General features: G+C 42.7%; 1 protein-coding gene across 2 annotated transcripts; it reads right to left on the minus strand.

Moving 5' to 3' along the window:
• Positions 1 to 2,663: 2,663 nt before the first annotated feature.
• Positions 2,664 to 19,437, minus strand: khdrbs1b (KH domain containing, RNA binding, signal transduction associated 1b). Of its 2 annotated transcripts, XR_011603220.1 has the most exons (11): positions 19,024 to 19,437; positions 16,786 to 16,907; positions 15,506 to 15,622; positions 14,906 to 15,052; positions 11,802 to 11,935; positions 10,818 to 11,058; positions 10,270 to 10,337; positions 9,876 to 9,934; positions 9,040 to 9,216; positions 6,838 to 6,906; positions 2,664 to 4,176 (listed from the first exon to the last, which is right to left on the minus strand). XR_011603220.1 is itself a non-coding variant. In XM_070984427.1 (9 exons), exons 1-9 carry the CDS (start codon positions 19,115 to 19,117, stop codon positions 9,110 to 9,112), a joined length of 1,089 nt encoding a protein of 362 aa, XP_070840528.1. In that variant the 5' UTR covers positions 19,118 to 19,437; the 3' UTR covers positions 7,912 to 9,109. The 2 variants fall into 2 exon arrangements, 1 of the variants encoding a protein (XP_070840528.1); XM_070984427.1 differs by lacking the exons at positions 2,664 to 4,176; positions 6,838 to 6,906 and having other exon boundaries at positions 7,912 to 9,216.
• Positions 19,438 to 21,437: the final 2,000 nt, after the last annotated feature.

Here is a 21,437-nt window from a genome sequence, read left to right on the forward strand (position 1 = left end):
AAGAAGTAAAGAAGTGGAGAACATGCGTAGGGCTGAAAAGAACAGAGCATGGACACATTGTGAGACGCTGGGGACATGTAAAAGTCATGCACATGTAACATGTAAATAAGAGCAAGGCCCCAAGACTGAAAGAGAAAATGTAATTACGCATCTGTTAGTAGTTATTTTGCATCTCTTTGTTGCTGTTTTGTGTGTGCTTGGAATCATTTTGCACCTCTTTGTTGTTGTTTTTCATCTCTTTTGTGTTGTTTTGCACCTCTTTGCTGTTATTTTGTGCCTCTTTGTTATTGTTTTGCATCTCTTATGAATTTTTTTTGCATCTTTTCGCAGTTATTTTGAATATCTTTGGAGTCACTTTGTGCCTCTTTGAGTCATTCTACATTTGTTTGTAGTTTGAATTTTCAACAAGATATTTTAACTGTTACTTCAAAGCAAACCTCTGGCCCTGGAGCCCCCTGATCCAACGCACCCTGGGCCTATGCCTATAGAGCCATACAGCAATCCATGGAATTGAGTCATATCAGCAAAATTATCAGCTGTTTTTGAAAAAGTGAGACTCACGGCTGCTGTATTGGCTCAAACAGATTCAGAAAGATGAGTGTGATGCCCTCCCAGTCTGAAGGAAGCCATTTAGTATTGGCAAAGATCATCGGCTGATGACGAGTTACATGAAGAGGAACCTCGGCCCTCTTCTTTCCCCAGGCAGTGAGTGCACTGGAAACAAAGTATCTGAATTCCTTTTCTTGTCCCCACAAAAATCATCTCCATCCTCTAATTGGAACTTGTGTAAAACAAAAAGAATCTGTTAATTCATGTGTTGGAAAATAAGATGTGTGCGCCGCTTTACTTCATGACTTATGAGGCTGGAAAAACAATGCAGTGTTGAGTCACACAATAGCTAAATGATCAAAGGTATGAAGGTGTGGGAGCTTGGCATCTGTAGTTTAATAAGTGGAGAATGAATGAAGACATGCAGCACTGACAGATAAAACCCACATTTCTGTTGGGGAATGAAGGCAGATTAAAGGAAACTAACATGTCAATTCGGAAAGTTTAAACATCCCTTTCAGATGTAGTTTTGGTTAAGTGCTTTATAGTCGGCTGAAAGCTTAGCGTAGGTGGTTCTGGTGGTAACAACCACTGCTGAACAGAGGCAAAAATGTCAGCAGTGGGTTTCAAACACATGCCATTATGAGTGTGTGATGGGAGTATTTAACAGATATGACTTTGATATTTTTTGCCAGCACAATGTTGCTACTTCCCTTCTGTCTGCTGTCAGACCAGTTTGTTCCTACAGAGGATAAAAAAATCCTGTATGCTGCTCTTCAGTGTGCTGTTCTTTATCAAGGTAAATTCATAATCGATGATAAACAGATATTCATTTTACTTGATGAAATGTTTTCATTATTACTAAGTACAACTGATTGACACTGGGCAGGATTTTTTGTTTTTTGTACAGTTTACATCCTGACACACTTCTCTAAAAGACTTTCATGAGTCCAAGAATTCTGAAGTGATTGTTTCCAACTGAGAAAATCTGGTCACAAAAATGTCAATTTTTCATGAGCCAAGAAAAACTGTTTTCAGCTTTGTGATAATGCATATTTTGGTGAAACCAAATGGGTTTTTCAAATGGTTATTTGGCTTAATAAGGATCCTTTCTCAATCCATAAAGGGCCATTTTATCCTTCAGTTTATCTAAAAAATTCAAAATCACCAAAATTAAAGGTAAATGGATTTCACTGGGCAGTGGCAGTGGTTTTTAGCCAAGTAATTAGCACATTATCATCGTCATCATCATCTTCAGCTGTGGATTCAAACACATTTGGTGCAAAGCTCCCGATTTCAGTCAGCACAACAGCGTTTGTTGAACTGACTCAAACAACATGTTCATGGTCATGGAGGCACCCGTCAGCTCGTGCAGCTCTTTAATACAGACGAACAAGCTAGGAATACTTGTTGGTACAATCCTTTGTTGATTTGGGTATTTTTATGGGATGAAAATAAGAAAAATATAGAATATCACCAGGCTTGTCCTTCGTGTTGTTAATGAGCCCAGTGATCTACATTTGGTCCCATTTGCAGTTTTATCTCACCTTGTCTTATCTTATCTTTGGACCTTTAACCTATCCATGCAGTCTGAACATAAGAGTGGACAGCCCACTTATTACAGCAGCCATCTCAACAGCAGCTTCCCCTGCAATTTCCCTGGACTGGGGGTCAGCTCACCCCATTTAAAACCCCGCAAGTCTCCGAGATTATTGCCTCTGCTGATGAAGCAGGAGCTGATGAGCATCTGGGGGAGGCTGATTGTCACCATCTTCACAGGCTTCAGCATGTGATGTTCCTCTGATGGTGTGAATCCGCCTGGACAAGAGGATGCAATCCAGCTGTCCACCATATCTGCCCACAGCATCTCCACCTCTAACACACACTCATTTTTAACACTTCCTCCTCCACACTCTGTAGCCCCCCTCCCCACCCTCAGAAAGACAAGACAGCCTGGCCTCCTGTCTCTCACCTTATTCCATCTATTCTCCCACATAGCATTACGTGAACGCACCACGCCAGTTGACTACATGGAGGTGGGCAGAAAGGACAGACCTTGTTGCAGGCAGCTCCAGCTGAAAGGTAACATCACAGATGACAGATCCGCGGCTTGCTCATATTCAAGTCTGCTTTTATTGATCATTGCACGGTAACAATTTACTTTCCTTTCCACCCTCACACTCTTGACAGTCCATCGATTCAAACAGAGGAGACGGCTTCCACATCATCACTTATCTTTCATTAGATTATTGGAGACACAGAAATCATTATTTTAGACATAATAGCACATAAGGGCTGAAAAATGATCTGTTTTGGATATGGCCCGTTGACATTTCATCTCAAATGATGGTTTCTATCCTAATATCTAATGTTCTATCCTCTAAGCTGCTAGCTTTTTCAATAAACTAAATGGAGCCTCTGACTTGGCTAATGCTGCCTCTGACCAGCGAATCGGGACAGAGAAATGTGTTTTTAATACAGGAAAGTACAGTTTTGACCTCTAAATGCAACGCGGCACCACAGGCAGCTGTAATATCATCAGTGATAATAGCAGAAAATGGCAGAGAGGGGAATCAAATCAACAGAGGCATGATGGATAGATGGAGGCGAGTTAGTAATGTCTGTCTTCACCCTCTGTCCCTCTCTCACATGCAGCTCTCCTCCTGGGTCCATCTCGCTGAATTATCATACTTGGATGCTGAACCGCCGAGAACAGGCCAGCTTTGGTTATGAAAGTGTTGCGCATTTGCAGGGAGGATACATGAGAGTACATGCAAATAGGCTGCTGCATTAGCATTCGATATCCTCAGGGCTACACAGGCTGTGCAATGCCAAGATGTGACGGTGTGTGTGTGCGTGTGTGTGTGTATATGTGTGTGTGTGTGAGCTCGGGGTGAACTCGGCTGCACCGAGACAGCGATCCACACTCTCCGGGCATCTTTAACTCTCGAGCGCGGAGTCTAATTTCAGGCGGCAATAAGGCATGGATACTAAACAACGTGCAGCCAGAATGTTAAAAAAAACATCTGAAATGCAGATGTCACACAAATTTCCCTTGAATGGCAGAATTCAGCTTGCCTTGCAGGAAGACTTCTTTTCTTGTCTAATTCAAGGGTTAATAGAATTTTAAAACAATTTCACAGCCTACTATAACAGGAGTGCTCATTTTATGGTAAATTAGGCTGTAACAATTACATTTGTTGGAAGAGGGGGTGGTCCACGGAAGTCTGTGTACAGTGACATGCAATCAGCAAAGGCTTCAAGTGGGTGTATTCACTGTTAGAAATTAATTAGACGAGGATAATGCATAGTAATTCAATATTGACATGAAATGTAGAACTGGTTGAAAATAGTCCACATAAAATGTGCTGTTCTGGATTCCCAGTGAGCCGAATGTCTTCGCTGACCAGCTGCAGTCTTAGTCCTGTTCCAGCGGGAGTGTGAGCCAGCTTCTCTCCATCGCGCTTTATCAGCTGGCTCCTGTGGGTCACTTGGCAGTCAGCCACCACAACCCCTTCCCTGCCAGGAACAGAACTGGGCCTAGGGCCACCTCCTTTCAACAGGGCGCCCCCGAGAGCTTCGTCTGACCACCTCCTCCACGCTGAGCTGCTCCCGTGCACGGCTTCACTGCGGAGGAGACAAAAGCACAGGGGAGACCGTCGGGATGAGCTCACATGTAAACACAGAAAGCTGCTCCTGTAAGCCTCAAATCCTCCTCTGCTCCACTGATTTAATGACAGATAAGAGGTAGTGTTTGGCGAAAAAGAGCCCACTTTTTTAATTTAATTTCTAAGCAGTGGCTGCAATAATTAAAAGGTGATTTTCCTGCCAAGCGGCGCAGCTCTTCAGCAGTAGCTAAGCAACATTTTGCTAAGTAAGACATAATTACTGGCGAGACTGTTGACTTTGGATTAGTGCATTAATATTTCAATCAACAGCTTATGTGGTCACAGGTCTCAGTTTTTGAGTATTTTACACAAGATTCGAGCATATCAAGGACCAGACACATATCGTTTATAATTATCATTTTAAATATGTTCTCTATTAAATCTGGACATGAAAGATTTTTCATTATCAAACACTCAGATTCTGCTCAGAGGAACTGTTGTGGAAATGTAGGAGCCCCAAGCCCGCTGCTTTATTGCTTTATCAACACGAACACAAACAGGATTTTCTTTCTAACTGGCTGTAGTCATGTCGAACACAGTCTCAAATGAGCGAGTGACCTTTCTGTCGAAACATCTCCAAAATGTTCTTAAGTGGTTCATAATCCAGCTTCCCTTGACTAAAATGCCAGTGACAGTTACATTTCTCAGAGTCTGACCACCAAGCATTTCCGAGCCTTTGTTTTAACTTTCCCTTGCCTTCAAGGCTCGGACAGGAAATCATGTGAAATCCCTCTGACACCTCTCTCCTCCCGCTGGTTCCATTTCGGGAATCGCCACAGTCCTCTCGCTCCCGCTTTCCTTCTGTCAGAGGGCCTTGAGCTACTGATCCTCATTAGTCACTTTCCCTGAGACCACACTGACACCGGCGACGCACTCGCCCTCACTCAGACGTGCTGAAGGCTAGCGAGGCCACACACCAATTCACAGGCACTGTCAAAAGCCAGGCGACTTACAGGAGCTGAGCAATCATCAGAATCAACCAACCTTTGAAATGCTGTGAATATCGCGAACGTGCTGCTGCTGCATAATGTTACACTGACTGAAATACCCACAGGCTTCTGCAGCAAAGTTTCTTGCACAATGGTCTTGTGGGAAAATGGGGAAAGTTAAAAGGACCATACCAGTGATTTTGAATGTTTTAGATCATTACCTACAAATTGCGTACACTTTCCTTTACATCTTGAGGTGGCTAATCCATCATATCGGAACATTTGTCAGCTTTTTTCATGTTGGTGTTGTACCCAGGGACTAAAAACTCTCCTTAGCAGTGATTTCAGCTGCTAAAAAGAATGACATTATTGAGGTATTGTTGGGGAAAAGAAAAGTCCACTCATGTCTGTACAGCAAACATGAAGTTACAGCCAGCAGCTCTTAGCTTAGCTTGAAGAAACAGAGCGGGTCTGGCTCTGTCCAAAGGTAACGGTCAAAACGTGAAGTGCCAGAACAACAATTCGTTGTTTTTCCAGGGAGGTACTGTATGTGTCAGACTATTTTTTGGTTGGGACCAGTTGCCTGGCAACTAGCAGAAAATCCAGGAAGTTACTGATCCCTGGTTAGCAACCTGTAACATAAAGATATGTTGGTTTTTCAGTTTCTGGAGACTGATTTTGTTACCTTAGGACAGAGCCAAGTTCAGCTTTCCCCTGTTTGCACCCTTTAAGCTAAGCTAAGCTAAGCTAAGCTAAGCTAAGCTAAGCGGCTGCTGGCTGTAGCATCATAATTACTGTACATGACTCTCAGCAAAACTACATGAGTGAATTCCCCAAATTGTCAAACTACTTCTTTAAAAACACTTTTGTCTGGCAGCTGGCTTTGACATTTTAGGTGTCTGAGTGCCCGTGAATCCACCACGAAAGACTCCAGTATGAGCTTTGTTTGGTACAAAAGCAATTTGTTAAGTTTGACAAAAACTAAGGACTTGCATAAAGAAAGAAACTGGATTTCTTATGTGTGATGGATGACACATTTCATGCAAGTTTCAAGTCTATGCAAGCTGATCGTCATATTGAACAAACATGAACTGACAGCCTGGAAAGTGGAGAAAAAAAAAATCAATCTCTAAAGGTAGAGACACACTGAATCCACTGAGCGCTGTGCCGATGGATATCAAGTCGACAGATCCTATTCATTTTTTATGGAGAGCAGGAGATCCAGCAGTACGGTGCACGATGGATACAGCAAGCGAAGTTGACAGACCAGTTGCCATATCGGAATTTGCGTAATCACGACTCGTCAATGTTATGCAAATGAGCCCGTCCAGTGCGCCGCACCAGGCTCGCAAAAATCAGATCAAACTGTCAAACTAGGCAGCGCTGATAAAATATGAATCAAGATTCTGTTACTGCACTGCTTAATTCTCACTGTTTAGCTGTAATATGAGAAAGTTTGTGACTCGGCTGCTATGTGGGGAAAAAGGATGAGCACCGTTTAACTCGCACCACGTCACCATCCAGCTGCAGCGTTCAGAGGTCCGGTGCTCTCGAACGTGTCCTCATTGGATTCTATATGTACCTTAAGACTTGCAGGTGCATGCAGGTGGTAAGTTATTGTGCTAAAGCATGCAATAGTCAGCTGTATGGTCTTTTAAAATGGAAACAGGTGCAGCGGGCGGAGGACCAACCTGAGGTTTGTACGGTCTCGCTTCAGCAGACTGTCAGTCTCCGGGGCACTCAGTGACCGATAGCTGTGCCTGGAGGAAGGACAAACCCCAAATCAATACCCTGTCTAAAAACACTGGGAGAAACTTGAGACAGAGATCATGCAATGACTACAGCAGAAGATATGCTCATGCAACTCAAGCTTTCTTTTTTGGATAACTTTGTACAGGCAGAACCTTTTAAATATTACAGTAAGCAACCTTTACACAGCAAATAAAAAAGTAACAGCAGCTCAACTGTACAAAAGATATTGACAGATTTGGCTTTATTCATTTTAGCAAGAGTTGCATTAACACTATTCTAATACTAGATTTTGTTAGTACACAGAACAGTTATTTTGGTACATAAAATGCACTACTGTATGATATTGGAAGTTACGTTTTTCTTACTTTTGAGTTGATTCTTTTTGTGTTGCCATGGCTGTAATAATATTTTAAGAAACTGTACGCATTTACCAGCAAGTTTATGTCAATGGATAAACACACTACGAAATTAAACATTTAGGGTTAGGTTACCTTTACAGTGGAGTTCTCTAGGTTATAACCATCCTCTCCATTGCACTGCCATTACTCTGTACTAAAGTAGCCATCGCGCCAGCGTCATTCATGACAATGAAGCCTAGACCTGAATGGTGGTTTGAATTCAGTTAATTTTCAGATGCTATAAAAGCAATTCTCATTAACGATTACGACCACAGGTAAGAGGATTGAAAAAGTCTTATACATACCCAGGCATTCAATGCTTTAGAACTCTATACACATTAGGAAGCTATCCAGGTTATTTTAGAGGTCTTACCTCTGGGTCCTTTTTAAAAAGTATAGAAAGAGAGAGAAAGAATAAGTTGTGCTCTTTTGATAATCAATCAAGACATCATTTAGTAGGGTTAAAGTCTTCAGACGTCAATACATTCATTTAGATTTAAAATGCGGTTTTGAATGAGAAACAAAGGAAAACACCTACATCTGACTGCTGAAGGTTGTTTTAAAAAAGCAATTTCAGAATTTTACTAGGACAGGAAACAAATAAAGCAAGTTAAGTTTCATAGAAAACAAACTAAGCTTTATTGACAAACTGCTGCAAAACATCTTTTGGACAGATTTAGTAACCTATTTAGGCAAGCTTACACATGTAGCATAATGCATTTTATGGAGAGGGTACAGATACTAGTGGCAGAATAAGTACAGTTAGGATGTTTTAAAATATGTACAAGAGTTCGGATTGAGCTGCAGGATCCCTTCTCTGTAGAAAGAGAAGACCCATGTGGAGATTTTTGTCCCAATCCTTCTTTGTGTACTTTGTGCATGCAGTTTATAGAGAATCAGATCACAAAATGAAGACCTGAACTGTTTTTAGCATAACAGGAGGCCATCTCTCGGCCGTGTTCTCATTGAATAAAGATTTTGTCTTCAGTCTTAAAATTAATTTTTTTAAATGTAAAACAAATCGAGGATATGAGGACAGTCCATCTCAACAGTGTCTATTAGGGCTATATTTCAAAACTCTAAGTACAATGACAAATATTGCTGCCTAAGTCTAAATGGACAACGTTTTAGAACTATTTAAAAACAACCATCATCAAGAATGAATTGTACTGATTCCATTAACATTGATTCTTTAACCTTCACTTAATTTAAGATTTTTTTTTTGGTTTTTATATTACATAATTGAAAGTTTAAAAGGTCTTTTATTTGGCTATATTAACAGAATTTTGAAATGTAGCCTAAATGGGAATCTGCAACTGACCCTCAACAGATTCTTTGTATTTAAAAACAATTAAAATGATTCCTTAGACAAGTGGATAATGAGCCACTAATTCCACTAGAAATGACTACTCCCAAACAATTAAAAAAATGTACGATCAACAATGCAAAAAAGCCAGAAGGGGGTAAAAAGGGTCAGAAGAAAAAAAAACACAGCAAAATAAACAAAAATTTCAAATGAAAAAGAACAAAAAGGACGCCAACTTCTCCTCTCTAACCCATCTAAAAGCCGCTTTGGTTGGAAGGATTGGTGGCTGGTTGGTTAGGTGGTGCGACAAAGTAGGGGTGGGGGAGGGAGTTCGCGGTCAAATCTCAAAAACCAGGTCCGATTTTCAGTTCCCAATTTGCTCTCGTATAAAGTCCAGTGTAGGAAAAGACCAAACCAAAGACAAAACGGACAATTACTTTTGTCGGGCTGCTTAAAGCGAGAGCTGCCGTGGTAGACAGGCGACATGTTAAGGGTGGTGAGTCCGCTTCAGTACTGTCGGTATGGGTGCTCCCGATAAGGCGTCTTGGCACCCCTGGAGGGGGGAGGGGCCTTCCCTGGAACTGTTCGCTGGGTCCCATTCCAGTCATCCTGGCCTGGAGAGGACACACACAAAAATAAACATGTCTACAGTTCAATGTGGACCCAAACCACTTCAAGATTTATGACAGTTAGTGGACATTAAAGGTGCCCTGTGGAGTTTTCTTGTAAACAAAAAAATTGTTTACATTAAGGGTTTCTCACCAAAACCTATTGTGTGTACCCTTCAGGTTTAACAAACACGTTTGATTAACATGAAACTGTTGGTACGCTACATACAAGGAAAACAGGTGCACACACACATAATAAGTCTCCACGGTGGTATCAGTGGTCAAAAAATGCACAGGGTATCTTTAAAGTTACCAGTTTGCGGCTTTAGCTTGATATCTAGCAGCCACTTTGGCTGGTGATTCAAAAAGTCAATATTTTGTGTTGTGGTGAGCTATCTCTATTTTATAACTTGGTTAAAGTTTACATTTTCAGGACATCAACAAATTAATTAACCAATAAACAAATGAAAGGTGAATTTATACCACTACACAGAAATATTGCATACTCCTGACTTAGAATTTTGAATTAAATACAATTAACATACATTTTTAACTAACTTTTTGATTTTTGGTCATATTTATGCACGCACACTTTTTATATCCACTAAGTTTTTACAGTATAGATGAAGTCCTGTTTGTTGACAGGGAGTAAACTTTTTCCTTACCATAGGACTCGTATGACTCTGTGGTCTCTCCATGTCCATAGTCATAGTATTCTGGCTCTCTGATGGTCAAAAACAGGGAAAGAGGAAGAGGAAAGATTACTAATCTTTGAAAAACATCAAGTCGCTGCTGACTGTAATGTCTAGGGGATTATAATTGAGAGATCAAAGCTTGGCTCTCTGACATGGAACATCTTAGTCCCGGCTGGTCCTCCCAAATAACACGGCTGCCCAAACCATGAAACATGAAGGACCATCAGCGCTGAATTTGTGCAGAGTGGCAAAAAAGTATTTCTGCTGCTCTCAAATCGCTTTTTGAGTGAAGCAAGCAACTACGCGATGTGTGTGCACTTTGTGAGAAGCAGGTGAAAACCAAAGAGACGTCTGATTCACTCACGCCTGCGGCTGACTGTAATAGCTGTCGTATGACTCGTAGGCCGTTTCTGTGTAGCTCTCATCGTAGCCCTGGAGAGGGAAGGAAACAGAGAAACAAGAGTGAGATTTAAGGAGAGGCTTGTTCATGAATCATGAATGTCAAGGTGTCCCCAAACTACTACACTTGTACTAAAGCAGACATGGTCCCCTCATGTCTCGAGCATCCCAAACCACTTATTGCTATGCTGGCAGGCGACGCATTCAAAGCTAACAGAGTGCCCGAAAACACTCTCGTTCACAGGAGACGTGTTAGAGAGGTCAGATTTAGCTACATCAAACCTGATGCCGTCACATCTCGACAGGAAAAGTCATCACATGGTTGGTACACTGCTTATTCCTTACAGGCCTCACCATTTATATCTACATTTTCAATATTACAGTTACAAAGATATTTTACTTGTTTGTACAATAAATCTGTCAAATGTATCATAAAATATAATTGTGCTGAGGACATTCACATCAAAGCTAAATGGCTGATTCAACTGATCCTCCACCAGCAGGTGTACTTACATATTCCTCGTAGCTCTCTGCTGCTGCAGCAGGGGTATGCTGGTGGGACAGTGGAGGCGCCATCCTCTGGGGGGGTCCACCTGCCGGGGGCCTGGCACGGGGTGCCACGGCTCCCCTGGAAGGTGCTGCAGGAGGTCCTCCTCGGCCTGTTGGGGCACCCCTCACTGCACCACCTCTGGCTGGGCCGCCTCGAGTCACACCTCCCCTAGTGGCAGCACCGCGAGGAGGCATCCCCCTGCCCCTGGAGAAAAGAACAGAGTTAATGCTGTGCTCCTCTACTTGAAAGAATAGTTCGACGTTTTGGGAGATTCACTTGTTGGCTTTCCTGCCAAGAGTCAGGTGAGATCAATACCACTTTCATGTCTCACTATGCTAAATATGATGCTGCACCCAGCAGCCAGTTAGTTTAGCTTAGCATAAAGACTAGATATAGATGGCAACGGCTAAAGCAGCTCTGTCCAAAGGTGACACAATCTGTTTTAACTTGTTAAAAATAACATGTAAATCAGTAAGCTTCAAAAAGCTGCTGGTGGGTGGATTTTGTTCTCTTTCGGAACAGCCAGGCTAGCTATTGCTTCAAAAGGAAAGCCGTTTTTATTCTAACACATTTACACAGTGTGATTCTTTAAATTTTTTAATCAAGATATGAAATCGACAATTTAGGAAGCATTTAGGATTGACATGCATCATGGCTGCTGACGGCACTTACAGTCCTTCAACTCACAGCTGGAAGTTGTGTTGGACATTAGGTTTATAGGCCACACACAACTACGTGCTGTATTCTCTGAGAGGTGAGTCAACAGCACATTCTGTTGAAAAATACCTACAAATCTCCAAAAACTGCTCATAAGCACAAGTACACAAAACTGCACAATTACATAAAAAGAAGTAATGTTTCTTCCAGCTATACTCAGCATTTGCATGAATACATTTATACTGTGTGTGTGTGTGTGTGTGTGTGTGTGTGTGTACGCATCTCCACACCTGTGTGCTCCAGCAGGGGGGACTCCGCGGCCCCTGACTGGCATGCCCCCTCGGACTCGGCCTCCGTGCTCCTGGCCTCCGTTCAGGTAGCTCATCTCCATGAACTGCTCTTGACAGATATCATCCATCATGTCCTACACACACACACACACACACACACACACACACACACACACACACACACACACACACACACACACACACACACACACACACACACACACACACACACACACACACACACACACACACACACACACACACACACACACACACACACACACAAAAGGAAGAAAACAAAAAGGAGGGTGAGAAACAAGAGCAGATGACATGGGAAAAGTGCACAAACGAAAAGCCAAAAGGAGAGAGACAAGAGAAGAAAAGGAGGCAGCGTGAAAGAACGAGCGACGAATAAAGAGTGAAACACAATTACAGAGCTGCTCACAACACGGCATCCCCCTAATGGCTAACAGAGCGAGTGGAAGAAAAAGTCTCAGTGCCAGTGACTCATAGTGTTAAGGGGGGGGGGGGGGGGGTTGTTGTGGATGTGGGAGATTGGAAAGCATCCATCCACACTCCCTGCCTTCCTGTGCCTCTCCATCATGCACAAAATGTAAATCACTTCTCCTCGCACTTCTCGACAAGTCTGGTGTGACTGCATCAATGGTTACCTTATCCTATCCACAAAAGCAAGAAGTTGGGATGGATTACTGAAGCTGCCAGTCTGAGCAGCACAAATCCCGCAACACAATCCGCCACTTTTCTTCAGGGAGCCATCTCAAGGGCTGCACTGTGACCCAATCAATTTTTTTCATAAATCAGTCCTTGGAACAGTGATGGAGCTCTAATGATGGCGAAAAAGAAAAAAAATGGCAGACACTAGAATATTCAACACAGGCGGCAGCTTTCAATTTATTTGCAGAAAAAGCAAGCAAACACAAGCCATTTGACTGATTACAAATTCATCTCAGGCGAGGAGCAGTGTGACTGCGGCTGCATTTAACAAGGCAGCGAGGTGACTCGTCTTTACCTTGTTTAGATTAATTGTTTCTTTAAACATTGCACTCCATAGAAAATATCTTAATAAAGTGTCAGTGCCGAGGATCTGCAAATCCTTCACACAGGAGCAAGGCTCTGCCTTTGCATTTACATTGGCTGACATATACGTAGGTGTGCAGATATAAAAGAGATGAGGAAGAACAAGAGTCAAAGCCTTTGGGAATACCTGAGGAGGAGTACAGGTAATACATAAAACATTTCAACAACAAATCACATCCACCCATTTTCTGAGAACCTGATTCATTTATGAAAATATGGCCCAGTTCCAAATGAAGGCTGTCAAGACTGACAGATTATGGCCTTAAATTGTAACGACAGCTTCTGTAGGGGACAGCTTTCAACATAACGCAGCAATAACTACATCGCAACTGGTTCATCAGTCCCTTCATCTTGCTTTGATCCACACGATTCTGTCTTCTATAGCACTACGCAGGCTAATTAAAAAATGTGGGCATCTCATGAACCCCTGGGCCTATTGGCCTGCTTTAAGATAAGCCATTGTTGGAGCTCTATGGGCTTCAGCCAGCCTTGACAGCAGACTGGGTTGGCCTGTGCTTAAGAATCTCTCAGCATAAAACCAATAAAGCAAGCGTGGGCTGCACAGGGTGAATTCTACCACACATCTGTCTGGGAGCTGTACATCTTCAAGCTGATTCTCTTCACTCCCTGAAGGATGAGACTCCGGTAAAGACACAGTGATGGACAGACATGTAGGCACGGTAGGTGGAGGGGTAACCCTGCTGACGCTGTGAAAGCGACCTAGTTCATCCTCTTGAGCAGATGCTTTATATTCCATTGCTTAGTCTAACTTGCACACAGTCACTCGCTCTACACACCAAAGACACACCAACAGTCAATCACGCACAAACACATTCAGCGGTTTCTCAACCTCTTTCTGACTCTGTTTTTAGATCTCCAATATTCTCATAATCCCAGCAATTAGAGATGTCATGACATAGTGTGAATTTGGGTATATGGTGTTATTTTCTGTTTTCAGGAGCTCATTGGGGCAGCTGATTAGGGTTTATACAGAATGTAAATTTCAAACTTACCGTCAAATGACAAGGAAATCTGATTATATGAGACTTTGAAATCTCCTGCATCCGGGTCTGCACGTGGACCCAGGGTGAAAAAACTGTGCCTTATGGACTGAGCACAAGTGTATGGCTTTTGTTTTATGGCTAAATTTAGAGCTGAAACAATATTAATTAATCAGTTGAGCCACAGAAAACTGATTTGCAACTATTTTGACACTGGATTGATCTTAAATGATTTTTCAAGCAGTAACACCAAATGTTCCCCAATTTCAGCTTCTCAACTGTGGCGACCTGGTGTTTTTTCATCTGTGATGTGATAGTGATTAAATCATTTCTGAGGTTTAGGCTGTTAACTTGTAAAAACTGCTATTTGAAAATATAAACTTTGACTGTAGGAAACTGTCAAAGGCATTTTTTACATCATCAAAATTGGCATGAGTCTTTTATAGAAAAATATGAATCAAGAAAAAAATTGGCAGAGTAACTCAATTATGAAAAGTAGTGAGCACAGTAGAATGCAGATCTCTGCCAGGTGTGTCAATAAAATACGTTTTTCAAAAATTGTGAATCACCGTAACCACGAAGGGTCTTTGAGCATTCAGTCATGAATGTGGACAAAAAATATTGGGCTGATGGATCTGATGTTCAGGACTAGCTGCGGACAGATACGCATGATCCCCTCCTGGTTTATGTCGGGTGGAGATAATAATCATTAGTTGCAGCTCTTGTTAAATTTGTAGGGCTGAGTTGTCGACTCATCAATTAATTGACTAACAGAAGATGACTCAAATCTGATACTATCAATTACAGATTTGCTGTTCAAGACGTCACTTCAGCCTCTGTTAATTTGCGTCGAGTGTTTGTCAATATTGGCGGCGTTTTACAAGCTAAATTATTAATTGAATGCATAATCACCCAGTTAACTAATGGCAAAAGATAACAGTTCGAAGCAGCTCCATGCAGACAGTCTCCCACTGGACCACAACAAAACAGCAGAATCACACTTACAGGGAACAGGAACTTCTTGACCTCCTCCATGGCGTGTGCCATGCGCAGGTAGGCATCTGGCACGGGGGCAAACACCTCGATGAATACATGCAGCTCCATAGACAAGTGGGCATACTTCGGCTCGCCGCCTTTCCTCAGCCCCTCCTCCTGGAACAGGGGCAACATCACAGCAGTGTCAGCGAGTCAAAGAGAACACACCGCAAACTCCACAACGAAATTAATTTTGCAAGACGTAATCACATTTCCTCCACCTCAGAGGGCATCAGGCATACGGGTGGTATTCCCTTCCTTTATATAGTTTAATAATTACATCAAACTGGTAGATAACAGGTTTAGCAGGATATTCTGAAGATTCCTGGAACAGATGCGTGGATGCCCTTGGCTTTACGTTAACGTTCATCCGAGCTATTCTGCAAGCTGATGCCATCTGGGCTCACTGCCTGCCATCCCTCTCAAGTACAGGCCAGATGTGTTATGGCTTCAGGTACCCTTCTCACAGATGTGTAACATCAGGTGTGTGTGTGTGTGTGTGTGTGTGTGTGTGTGTGTGTGTGTGTGTGTGTGTGTGTGTGTGTGTGTGTGTGTGTGTGTGTGTGGTACCTTGGATTTGTCTCTCATGGACCCTTTGCCCAGCACAGAGATCTTGGCTCCAGTCTCTTCCTGCAGGCGCTTGATTGTATTGCCCTGTGGTCCCAAAATCTTCCCCACAAAATTGAACTAGTAACAAAACAAAGCAGAACAAAATTAGCCTGACAATCAACACTGAGGCGAGTTTTAATACAAAGAGAGTGAAGGAGCAATCACTGTCAGGGACCCCGTTGCACATATTGCAGCCTTAAGTAGTAGATTTACCCGAGAGGGGGATATGAGCCCCTGAGGGCTGTATTGCCACCAGTTACTATTCACTATAATCATCCGAGCACTGAACCCGAACCAGCTTCTGATCAAAAACTGCAATCTTCACCTCCTCTATCTTTGAATAATGTAATTACTATGTGTATATGACATGTCCTACCATTAGCTGACACTGCCAAACACATTTAGCAGAGAGTTGCCCCTCAGGAAGCAATTCCTCCTGGAGTTGTAAAAGTAGCATTTGCAATCTGAAAAAGCTCATTAGCGTTGCCGTGCCTGTCACAGCAGACTGATGTACAACTAAAGCTAAGTCTGACAAACTAAAACAGCCTTCTGATCTCAGCCTACAGACTGGACTCCTACATTATATTGATTGGATGTTCAAGGTGGGGCAGCATCTATAGATCTTGTTCTTGTTAGAACTTCATGTGGGGGAAAAAACCTAAAACATGTGCAGTCTATCGTTTTTTGTTTACTTCAAAAAGGAAAGAGAAGTTACACAGCAGGTTTTCGACGGCCGTCATGTAAAACTAGGTGACTCAAACTGATGCAAATAAACTGAATAACATGCAAATGAAACGCAACCAGCAATGTGTTCTTTGAGTTTTAGGAGACAGATTAATCCCTAACATGATTCCTCCAACATCATAAGCCATCATCCTTAAATCAACGCAGCCTTATGCGTGAGCCAGATATAGATTGAACTGATATGGATGAATAGGTCTGAGTTTGCATGATAAAGCACGGACAGAAGAGAAGTTCCACTCACGCATCTGTGAATATGAATTCTGCTGCAATATAAAAAGGTATTCTCAACATAGTAGCATTAACATTTTGATCCTTTTAGTGATATTTTAAAACATGACAGTATCATCTGTAATTATACTCTGGGGCTTAAAGATCACGATTGAGAGCAGTAATTTGAGACACCAAGTAACCCCATGGCTTTGTGTAATCAAAACCTGGCTGCAGGACAATTAAATCAAGAGGAAGAAAAAAGGGAAAAGGGGGCAGATAAATCTCACCTTAGGGTACTGTTTGACAGGTATGAGCACTCGTTCCTTAAGTTTGATGTTCTTTGTTGTGAAAAGATCCAGGTATGTTTCTGCATCCTTTTTAGTCTCGCCTTTCTGGATTCTATCAATTTCTAGAAGGGGAGATGGAACGTTTCAGGCAAAGTGTTCATGCAATCAAACACGATGCAAAGAGGCAAAGTACATCTCAGTTATGACGAGGACCTTTGTGGACTTATTCATGCACATTATCAAGTCAGCACTGATTTACAGATTTACAGGTCATAAGTCATCTCAGTATCTAGGTTAAAACTTGGTTACAGAGTTACCTGTTTTCAGACACGTGTACCATTTTAAAAAAGTGTTAAATGCAGTTCTATACGTACCAAATATCTAAAAAAATAAAATAAAATAAAATAAAATAAAGGGTTCACTTTCCAGCCTAATTTTGCCTTGATATAATCTCGACAACATGACATCATTCAACTGGCAATAATTGTTTAATGAATGCCAAACAATGGTGCCTCCAAGTTAATACAACATGATGAAAGCGTACCCGATGTTTCATTTTGCCAATTAAGTCATTTCCCAAGCTAAACTACAAATGTGACAATTTGTTGCTTTTTGTCTGTTTTATATAATTGGAAACAGAATATTTTTGGGTTTCGGATTGCTGATCGGACAAAATAAGACACGTAAAGACATCAACTTGGACTCTGAGAACTTGTGGTAGACATTTATCACCATTTGGAGCTTTCTAATCAAAAGAATTAGCCGATTAAATTAAAAAAAAAACTGTTGTAAGTTACTACTAATCAATAATGAAAAGAATCTTTTTAGCTGTACACCAATCCCGAATCTTTTTAAACTACAATTTCAAAACCTACAGTTTCCACAGCTTCATTTCCAGAAGCAGCCATCTGTGCTTCTCTACACCTTCTGTCACCTCTTTCATGTGGCACAGCACCTCGTCTCCAGCACCCATCACTCCCAACAGCACCATCACAGTACTTCATCTCAAACCACCTCCTCACTTCTGGCCATGACAACTCCTGAGCCTGCGATGTGCAAACATGTCAGCTGCACCACAGTCGACCAGCTGCAGATCGGGGGAGCCTCAGTAGAACCCGCAGCACACACTGACACACTTTGTCTTTGTGGATCATTCTCACTTTAAGTTTCAGAGACGTAGCCTAGATTTTGCACATCCTGTTAGACAAAAGGACCAGCTCTGTCATTACCAGAGGTACCTGAAATTCTTGACTGGAGCAGCATGCAAGACCCAGCTAGCAAAAAATGACTCAGAGCGGATGACAACAACACGGACAAAACAAAATGATCACTTAACAAGCAGTCCTCCAGTCCATCAGTCCATCAGGCACGCAGTTGAGCCTGTTCCCATTTTCCATAGTATCACTGTAATGCCGCTGTAAAGGCTTGTGGTACCCAGTAGAGACTTTGTGGCGACCCTCTGATACATTAAACCAAACTGTCGCCATTTTTTTTTTACTTCCTCTAACAATATATACAGAATATTAATAGTAAGATGAAGCATGCTGACGACCACAGGGGAAATAACAAATACCAGAGCCTGTCTTTTCTTTTGACCCCTCTCCAGCGCAGCTACAGGACAGCAGCACCGGAGCTACCGAGGCTGCAGTGTCTTGCTCAAGGACACTTCAGCAGCGGGCGACAGGCGGCGGCACTTCATATCTCCGCCAGCGGGCCGCCTCTCGGCTTTGAAGTAGCGAGGTCACCCCAGTCACGGATACTGGCGCAGATTTATATGCTGCTGCGCAACGTAGCTGCCAGACAGTGAGCTCAACGGGGGCTCGGCAACGAAAACAAACGACCGCTTATCCGACATGAGTTTAAGTTCAAACTGGGCACGAGCCCCGACAACAGACTGAACGCGCCGCAAGCTGCACGAGAGGAAGCGGGAATTGTTCAAAGTGTCTCTTCCTGTTGCGTAGTGTTGGCTTTCGGCTACTTATAATCTCACACACTAGTCGTTAGCTATCATATAATTGATTCCTACACGCTCCCATGTGTCACCTTTTCATTACTGAGCAACAAAAGCAGCGCTGCGGGTAATGGGGCAGTCCACGTCCCGTCCGCAAACACATGGTGTTCAAAAACGTGGAGGTGTGCGCTTTCTTCTGTGCGTTCACGAGTCGTGCATTGCCCCCTCTAAAACTCAAAGCACATTCCGAAAGACAAAATAAACACAACAACAGTTCGTTACTTTACCTGCGTTTAAAAGTTTCATGGCGTGCGTGAACGACGAGTCCAGGCTGTCCTTCTCCGCCAAGAGCTCGGGGAGGTACTTGTCGTCGTTCTCCATTTTGAGTTTAGAGAGGGGAAGTCAGTTTCGGTTCAACAACGGGAAAAAAGCGCGAAAACCCCAACAATAATAGAAAAAAGTAGTCCAGTTATGTAACTACGGAACGCCGCGTATCCTCTGTGCAGACGGCGCTTTGCATGTGGCTACCGGACGTTTCTGTGACGGACTGGTCCGCTACTTTGCGCCTTGGTGGTTTCCTAACCTGCTGGTTCTCTCTTTTCAGCAGCGCTGGCTGGTTGGAAATGGGAGAACAAAAGCGGGGAGAGACAGTAAAAGAATAGTGATCCGACTCAAGCCGGCGGAAGTGAGCTCAGAAGGACGTAGTTCTCCGGACTGACGCCGCCTACTGTGTGCTGTGTGGATGCGCGTCGCCTCCAGTAACGATAACCCCATTAGCCGATTCTCTATACTGGTATGGGTGTGCCCGCTGTACGGTGTGGTACCGTTATTCTAAAAATGTCCAGACTAGTACTGAAGTCCTTACCACTGGGTTCACTGTACTTTGAGGAAAACTGCTACAGGGAGTCATTGCAATAATATCCATAACTGAAGGTGTAGCAGGTGCTCAGAAGTGGACGAACTGATTAATGACCATATATGGTCATTTGGTATCACCGCATTATTATACAGTTATATTTTTCCCGTGATGTTTGGACTGTTTTACAGATTTAGAGGAGTTAAGGCAACCGTCTACAGGTTATCTTGTCAATTTTTTGTATCTATATTTTTCTAGGATTATTTCAAATACTAAATTGTATCACCACAAATGCCCTAATCTTGATTATAGAATGACTTCATTACGGATCCTCAGAGGGATGTTACAGTCTATTCTCACCTGAGGACTGAGGCGTGACCATGGAAAATCCTAAAGAATAACCTAAAGACTGTGCATGTGATAGATAGATAGATAGATAGATAGATAGATAGATAGATAGATAGATAGATAGATAGATAGATAGATAGATAGATAGATAGATAGATAGATAGATAGATAGATAGATAGATAGATAGATAGATAGGATGAGTCTCTGAAGAGGACTAAACTACAGACTAGCACCTATTCCAAATCTAATATGTATTGAATGGTTACAAACTGCAGCATAAGACATTATATTAAGTGTGTATTAATTGATATGAGTAGGATAATAATAGATGATGACACATCTTCAGTGTTTAATCTGTTAGTGTAATTTCAGTTCAGACAGGGTGCCCCCAAAATGTGGCGCTGCCATTCCAGGCTCTCTACTGCCCCTTAGTGGCAGTGATGGTCATAACAAAGCTGCTGAGCCTCAAGCTGCTGAAATTGGGTCCATCAGAAGAAGTCTGTTCTCAGCCTAATCCCCCGTTTACCTCTCCACTTCTGTTGATTGAAAAACCACATGTGCATGTGCAAGTGAAAAGTGCAGTGAGGAGATTTACCAGAACATACTCACAAGGATTGATTCAGACTATTGAGCAGATGAACCTGTGGCGCCATCGAGCGGAGCGCAAGAGGTCAGGGGTTAGAGTTGGGCTAGTGCATACAAAGCGAGAGCAGACCATTCCTTGTGTACTGGGTCTTTAAGCACAAACAGTGGCATGCATTATCTGCAAGCGGACGCTCTTTGAACAAACAGCAAAAACTGCAGGTCATTTGTCAGTTGCCTGCTGGAGTGAAAACTATTACGATCGACCGCAGCTGTACCCAGGAATGCATCTGCTCAAAACAAATGAAGGCAAAAATTGTCTGCAATAAACACTTATGGGAGGCCGAAGACCCGCTCTAACTATCAGTGTTCAGCTTGATCTATCTCTGACCGTTACAGTGTTATTAGTGTCGGGGGTTGCAAGGTTGTCCTGACTCCTCTTGTCATTGATGAAATGGATAGCCTGTGAGCTGAATTTCAATTGGCTCATAAAAGGAAGACTTACTTCCCTTGGCAGGTGGAGGAGTTCCAATCCGATAGCTCGCGCTCTTGCCTTCTGCTTGTGTGGACTTCCCCTGTCCCCTAACATACAGAGTCACAGTCTGGGGTAAACAGGGGCAGATGGAAGGGGTAAACACTGGGGTTAGTCTTATATAAGCCTATTCAAGATCTTTGCACCTGATCTTTTTTCAAAGAGTCCAAAAAAAAAATGGCAAGGATTCAGTGTTCCCTGGGAGTTTTATCCTTGTTAGGGCAGAGGTGTGAGAGAGCATATTTAGAGTATCATGGGAGTCCACTAAAAGTCAAAGTAATGAAATTCTCAGCAGCTCCTTATGGCGGGTTTCTCTGCAAATTTTACAAACTGCAGTCGACAAACACCAAGAGTCTGCAGCCATGCTTGCAGCTCTGTGGGC

This window comes from Chaetodon trifascialis, chromosome 17 (genome assembly GCF_039877785.1).
Source record: "Chaetodon trifascialis isolate fChaTrf1 chromosome 17, fChaTrf1.hap1, whole genome shotgun sequence".
Lineage (NCBI taxonomy): Eukaryota > Metazoa > Chordata > Actinopteri > Chaetodontiformes > Chaetodontidae > Chaetodon > Chaetodon trifascialis.